The 6,981-nt window shown below is 40.3% G+C and overlaps 1 protein-coding gene across 1 annotated transcript in view; it reads left to right on the top strand.

Moving 5' to 3' along the window:
- LOC106875908 (nuclear pore complex protein Nup54) overlaps window positions 1-6,560 on the top strand; it is a 27,026-nt gene extending 20,466 nt beyond the window's left edge. Inside the window, exon 9 of the mRNA XM_014924224.2 lies at window positions 6,357-6,560. Within this exon, the coding sequence (XP_014779710.2) occupies window positions 6,357-6,560 (204 nt within the window). The remainder of the gene's footprint in view (window positions 1-6,356) is intronic.
- Window positions 6,561-6,981: the final 421 nt, after the last annotated feature.

The raw sequence follows: 6,981 nt of genomic DNA, 5'->3' as shown, positions 1-6,981 counted from the left end.
CATAAAAGACACCATTTCGAGCGTGGCCGTTTTCGTGCGGGTGACACGTAAAAGCACCCACTACACTCTCTGAGTGGTTGGCGTTAGGAAGGGCATCCAGCTGTAGAAACTCTGCCAAATCAGACTGGAGCCTGGTGTTGCCATCCGGTTTCACCAGTCCTCAGTCAAATCGTCCAACCCATGCTAGCATGGAAAGCGGACGTTAAACGATGATGATGATGATGATATATATATATACAACCATATATACATATATCCAACAATGCAAAATTTTAATATTTTCACTTTGCCTGGAAGGCAATGGTTTCTGTCATGCACTTTATTCCCAATTCTTTGCCATTTCCTCTATTAAGTTGGAACAACTTCTGGTCTGTCTTCACCAAGTCTTTCATCGCCCTCTGACTCAAGTGCATTCACTTTGAGCATGCAACACTTTTTATATGACTGGACTTTTTCATACACATCACATGTCCATCTAAAGCAGTTATTTCTTTTGCATCCTATTTCTGATTTCTCTTATGTTCAGTTTTTCTCTGAGCTTCTTTGTACTCTGTTGTTCATGCACACTAGTATTACACTCCCAGTGGAGTATGCTTACTTCATTTCTTTCTAGTTTTATGCAAATCCTCTGCCTTCACTACATCTTATTATCATGCAGTATTACACTTTGTACACATGTATCATACAATCTGCTATTCACTCTGAAAGAAAAGCTCTTTGAGGCCAGCAGAAGTAATAATTCCTTGAACTTTTTCAAACCAGTTCTTAATCTGATCACTTTGCTTCTGAATACCCATATTTCCCATGCATTAAAGCTATCAAGCTTACTTCTAGAAAGCTTCTTGGGTATTGGAGAGAGAGATCCTATATCATATGTACTTTTAGTATTTTTTATCCCAGTGTACTTGTCTCTTGTGAAATCTTTTTTGTTAGCCTGCCAGTGATCCTTTTACACCTCTTGTGTGCCCATAGTTTACATTGGAGACAGTATATAGAATTTTTATTTACTCCTTTACTATATGGCCATTTTCCTGATGGCATCAGGATATTGCCTTTTCTCATACTTATTAATAATTTAGTGTTTGCTATGTTTACTTTTAGGCCTCTTAATTTTAGGTTTTGTTTTTATGTCTGGAGTTTCTGTTTTAATCCTGTTACTGATTCTGCTGTAAGATCTAAATCATTTGCACAGAGGAGTTCCTACAAGTAGCCAGTCATAACAGTCTCCTTTTATGGCTTAGAAAACTATAATGAACAGAAGGGGACTGAAGACTGAGTCTTCTACTCCTCCCTTCTTTGTAAATTCATTGCTATACTTATAACTAACTCAAACTTTATTGAATTAAATTTTGTACATGGCTCGTGCATCTCTCATAAGTCAGTTATCCAATATTCCAAGCTTCCTCAGTGACCACCAGATTACTGAGTATAAAATTCTGTCACAAGCTTCCTTTTGGTCAACAAACTCTAAGTATAGGGGAATTCTCTTGGATAGATGCTTCTGTAGCTGTTTCATTAGGAAAACGGCATTAGTGGTACTTCTTTACAGAAAACAAAATTGCATTGCTTCTTTGTTAATTCTCATCCTAATCAGTCATACTATATTTCTTTCAGTAACTTTAGTAACATGATCTAACAGTTTAATACCTCTGCAAAAACAACAGCAATGATAGGGAGGGGCTGAAATTAAACAATGAACCTGAGGGGACAATTATTCATATAAATTATCAGGAAGATATTACAATCCAGGCAAGTACAGAAAAGTCTTCTAGAAGCCATTGATATTTACACAACAGGACACAAAGAGACAGCCATCTGAAGGAGAAAGTAATTCCTTTTTCCTAAGCTTGGATGGCTTCATAGAAATAGTTCTTAGTTTCTGTTAGTTAAGTGACCTAATTTGCAGAAGAAGATGATGCTCCAAAAGCATAGTAGCCTAAATAAGAATAGAGTGGAAAAGTTCAGGGACCAATGAGCTCTGTTTGCAACAAAAAGGGATTCTCTCTTCAGTGTTTGTATATAAAGTGTGATTTTAAAGATTAGCAAGATTTAGGCTTTGAAATGAAGAGGATATATGAATTCTGGTTATTAGAAGTAAGGACAGCTCATGTCCCTAGACATCATAAAGCCCCAGGAACTATACTGAATAAAGACACTTGGCGTTAGGAAGGGCATCCAGCTGTAGAAACTCTGCCAAATCAGATTGGAGCCTGGTGTAGCCATCTGGTTTCACCAGTCCTCAGACAAATCGTCCAACCCATGCTAGCATTGAAAGCGGACGTTAAATGACGATGATGATGATGAAATAATGCAGAACTTGAGAAACATATTGGAGCAGTCATCATCATCATCGTAATCATCATCATTTAATGTCTGTTGTCCATGCTGGCATGAGTTGGACAGTTTGACCAAGGCTGGCAAGCTGGGAGGCTGTACCAGACTCCAGTCTAACTTGGCAGGATCTCTATGGCTGGATGCCCTTCCTAATGCCAACCATTCCGAGAATGTAATGGGTGCTTTTATGTGCCACTGGCATGGGTTCCATTTGCGTGATACCAGTATCTGTCGCAGCTGCAATCTTACTTGGCTTGATGAGTCTTCTTCTCAAGCACGACATAATGCCAAAGGTCTCGGTCATTCATCATTGCCTCTGTGAGGCCCAACATTCGAAAGGTGCTTTTCGCATGCCACCAGTGTCGGTCACTTCACCTCCATGAGGCCCAATGCTCAAAAGATGCTTTTTACATGCCACCAGCATTGGCCATGGCTATGATTTCACTTGGCTTGATGGGTCTTCTCAAGCACAGCATATCACCAAAGGTCTCAGTTACAAGTCATTGCTTCCGTGAGGCCCAACGTTCGAAGATCATGCTTTGCCCCCTCATCCCATGTCTTCCTGAGTCTACCTCTAGCACAGGTTCTCTTCACAGTTAGAGATCAGCACTTCTTTACACAGTTGTCCTTGTCCATACGCATCACATGACCATACCGGCGCAGTTGTCTCTCTTGCATACCACATCTGATGCCTCTTATGCCCAACTTTTCTCTCAAGATGCTTACACTCTGTCCAACATGCACACTGACATTGCACATCCAACGAAGTATACTGGCTTCATTTCTTTCAAGCCTGTGCATGTCATCGGCTATCACAGCCCATGTTTCACTGCTATGTAGCATAGCTGATTGGACCCAGGCATCATACAATCTGCCTTTCAGTCTCAGTCAACGAAAATTAACAGAAACAAATAACATTGAGATACATATGAGGTGGTATTGAAAAGGTCTCAGACTGGTTATGTTTAATAAAAATATCTGAAAAGACATTCGAGTGAGATCATTACCAGTGCCAATAGACTGGCTCCTGTGCAGGTGGCACGTAAAATACACCATTTCGAGCGTGGCCGTTGCCAGTACCGCCTGACTGGCCCTCATGCCGGTGGCACGTAAAACACCCACTACACTCTTGGAGTGGTTGGCATTAGGAAGGGCATCCAGCTGTCGAAACTCTGCCAAATCAGATTGGAGCCTGGTGTCGCCTCCTGGTCCACCACTCCTCAGTCAAATCGTCCAACTCATGCTAGCATAGAAAGCAGACGTTAAACGATGATGATGATGAACTTACCAAAGTTTTTGACATCATCTCTTTCAAAATTGTCACCTTACGCAGCAATACACTGGTCCCAGTTCCTGTCACTTTTGGTATCCGGTTTGGAAGTCATTTTTCGTAGGCGAGTCGAGGACCTTCTGCAATTTGCTCTTGATCTTGACAATGGTGTTAAAACAGGGACCTTTGAACTGCATTTCCATTTTGGGGAAGAGATGGAAGTCTGCAGGTGCTGAGTCTGGCAAATTGGGTGGGTGTGGACGCGATACCATGTTGCTCTTGGCAAGAAACTCTTGAGTGAGGAGAGTTCAGTGACAGGGTGCATTGTCATCATGAAGAATCCAATTCATCATGCTCCACAGATCTGGTTGCTTTCGTCAAATGTCCCCCCTCAGATGCTTCAAAATGTCATTGATTGTCCTCTGATGATCCACATGTACAAGCTAATGAATTGTCTCCACATTTCGGCGGGTGATACTTGTGACGGCCTTCCAGAGATGTTCTTCCGCTTTTGAAGTGCCCATGCCACTGAAAACATTGTGTATGACCCATTGCCTCATCGCCGTAAGCTTGCTGAAGCATGCTCAATGTCTCTATAGAAGTCTTCTCAAATATTTCACTTTGGCTCTTTGTTCCAACTTCCAGTCTAAGACAAAAATCACAGACTACAACATACATGCGATCACAAAAACACAAATTTCACAACTTGCAAAGTAAACAGTGATGTCATTTGGTACTCTGCCTCATGAAAGTCACTGCTATCTCTCACTGCACATGCAACCGTGTGCTATCATCTGTTGGTGCACTACAGAACTAGTCTGGGAACTTTTTAATGCTATCTCATAAATATTTTGAAATATAAGAACCATTTTTGCCCTCTCGGAGTGGTTGGCGTTAGGAAGGGCATCCAGCTGTAGAAACTCTGCCAAATCAGATTGGAGCCTGGTGTAGCCATCTGGTTTCACCAGTCCTCAGTCAAATCGTACAACCCATGCTAGCATGGAAAGCGGACGTTAAACGATGATGATGATGATGATTTTTGCACAATGTCAGCAGTTTTGAGTGAAGGAATAAGTCATACCGACCCCAGTGTTCCTACTTTATTGGAACTTATTTTATTGACCCTCGAAGGGATGAAATGCAAAGGCAATTTGAACTCAACATAAAGATGGATGAAATGCTGCTTAGCAATTTGCCCAGTGTGCTAATTCTGCCAGCTCACCACCTTGAGAACTATAACTATTGACTAGATTAGTTATTAATGTTTCTCATTTGTTGTCATGAAAGAACTAAGTGTTTAACTGCTCTAGATTAAATTAAGATGGAATTGTATAGGACCTAACATGAACTTTAAGGAAATTTCTAGAAAAAATAAGGTTGTATTATTATCAGTAGGCTGATAAAAAAAGGGAACTTCATATATAGCTGATGCACTAGAATAATTAGCAATAAGATCACCCATAAAATATATTCTTTCAAATGCTTGGAGAGCTTCTTAGAAATAATAGATAACTTCCAAAATCTAGGTGACCAAATTAGTAGTTAGGGAAGGTGTTCTTCAAAAGCATAGCTGCTAGGGTAAGGACAAGGTAGATGATTATAAGAAGAAACAAGTTTTGTGTGTAAGAGGGCTGACTAAGTTAGTTTGGATATGTGTTGCGTTTGGAGGATGAGATATTGTGTTAAGAAGTCCCAGGAAAGCTAAGTGGAAGCAACAACTTATAGTAGAAAAAAACCAAGGTGACTTAGGAAGAAGTGGTAAAAGCTAAATCTCACAAAAATTACCAAAAAAGATGCTGTTCTTGTGAAAATTCATCCAATTCTGCAAGCATGTTAAAGTATACATAAAAGTTATTGAAATAATAAAAACTTTCATCTTCATTGTCATTGTCGTCATCATCATCATCATCATTAATTTTGGCACAAGTTCAGTAATTTTTAGGACGAGGGTGAAGTCAATTACATTGACCCCAGTGCTCAACTAGTGCTTATTTTATCAACCTTGAAAGGTAAAGTTGACCACATTGGAATCTGAACTCCGAATGTAAAGTGCTGGAAGAAATCATCATCATCATCATCGTTTAACGTCCGCTTTCCATGCTAGCATGGGTTGGACGATTTGACTGAGGACTGGTGAAACCGGATGGCAACACCAGGCTCCAGTCTGATTTGGCAGAGTTTCTACAGCTGGATGCCCTTCCTAACGCCAACTAATGCCCCTAAATATTTTTTTGTGATGCAGTAATGATTCTGGCAGCTCACCAGTAATGATGATAATAATAATAATGGTAGTAAGTTCTTGGGAGTGGGCAAGTCATTTACATCAACCCCAGTGTTTAACATATTTTATTGATCCCAAAAGGATGAAAGGCAAAGTCAACCACGGCAGAATTTGAACTTAAAACATAAAGACGGATGAAATGCCACTAAGCATTTTGCCTGGCATGCTAATGATTGTGCCAGCGCGCCACCCTACCAACAACAACAATAATAATAATGATGATGACAATGATTTCTAATTTAGACATGTAGCTAGCAACCTTGGGGGAAGAGAATTAGTCAATCTCATCAAATTCATTACTTGACTGATATTCTGTTTTATTGGCTCCAAAAGGATGAAAGTCAAATCTGATGCCAGAAGGATTTGAACTCACAGCATTAAAAGCCAAAACAAATACCACAAGGCATTTGCTTTGATTCTACAATGAATCTGCCATTCTGCATTGTATTTTTTTCTTTTTTAACACAACAGGTTATTGTCAAGCAAGAAGTTTACCGAAAACTAGGTGTAGCCATGCAAGATACTGAAGAACAATTCCGTGCTCAGCTGGAGGCCTTACAGTCAGAACTTAATCATCCGACACAGTTCAAGGTGAATTATTGTCAATTAACATCAATTAACATGCATTTTTTTCTGTTGCTTTTAATTGGATTTGATCCAACTATTTCTTTCTAAGTCTTTCTTAGTTTGTCTCTATCACTAATAGTCTTTGTCACCAGCTAACAGCCTCTTTAGCAACCAGCATGCACTATAAATATATATAGATCATCACTGTGCCAGGAATAAAATGATGCAAAACAATGCAATCTTCTCATCAGGGAAAAAAATTGATTCAGTTAAGACCTGTTGGGGCAAGCGAAAGTGAAATCGTGATGGCACCTGTACCAGTGGAGCACTAAGAGCACCGTCCGAGCGTGAACGTTGCCAGAGCAGCTGTCTGGCTTCCGTGTTGGTAGCACGTAAACAGCACCAGCGTGATCGTTACCAACGTTGCCTTCCTGGCACTTGTGCCAGTGGTACGTGAAAAGACATTCGAGTGAGATCATTGCCAGTGCCGATGGACTGGCTCCTGTGCAGGTGACACGTAAAATACACC

This window comes from Octopus bimaculoides, chromosome 7 (assembly GCF_001194135.2).
Source record: "Octopus bimaculoides isolate UCB-OBI-ISO-001 chromosome 7, ASM119413v2, whole genome shotgun sequence".
Lineage (NCBI taxonomy): Eukaryota > Metazoa > Mollusca > Cephalopoda > Octopoda > Octopodidae > Octopus > Octopus bimaculoides.
Note: the sequence above shows the minus strand (reverse complement) of the source record. Positions and strands in the feature narration are given on the sequence as shown.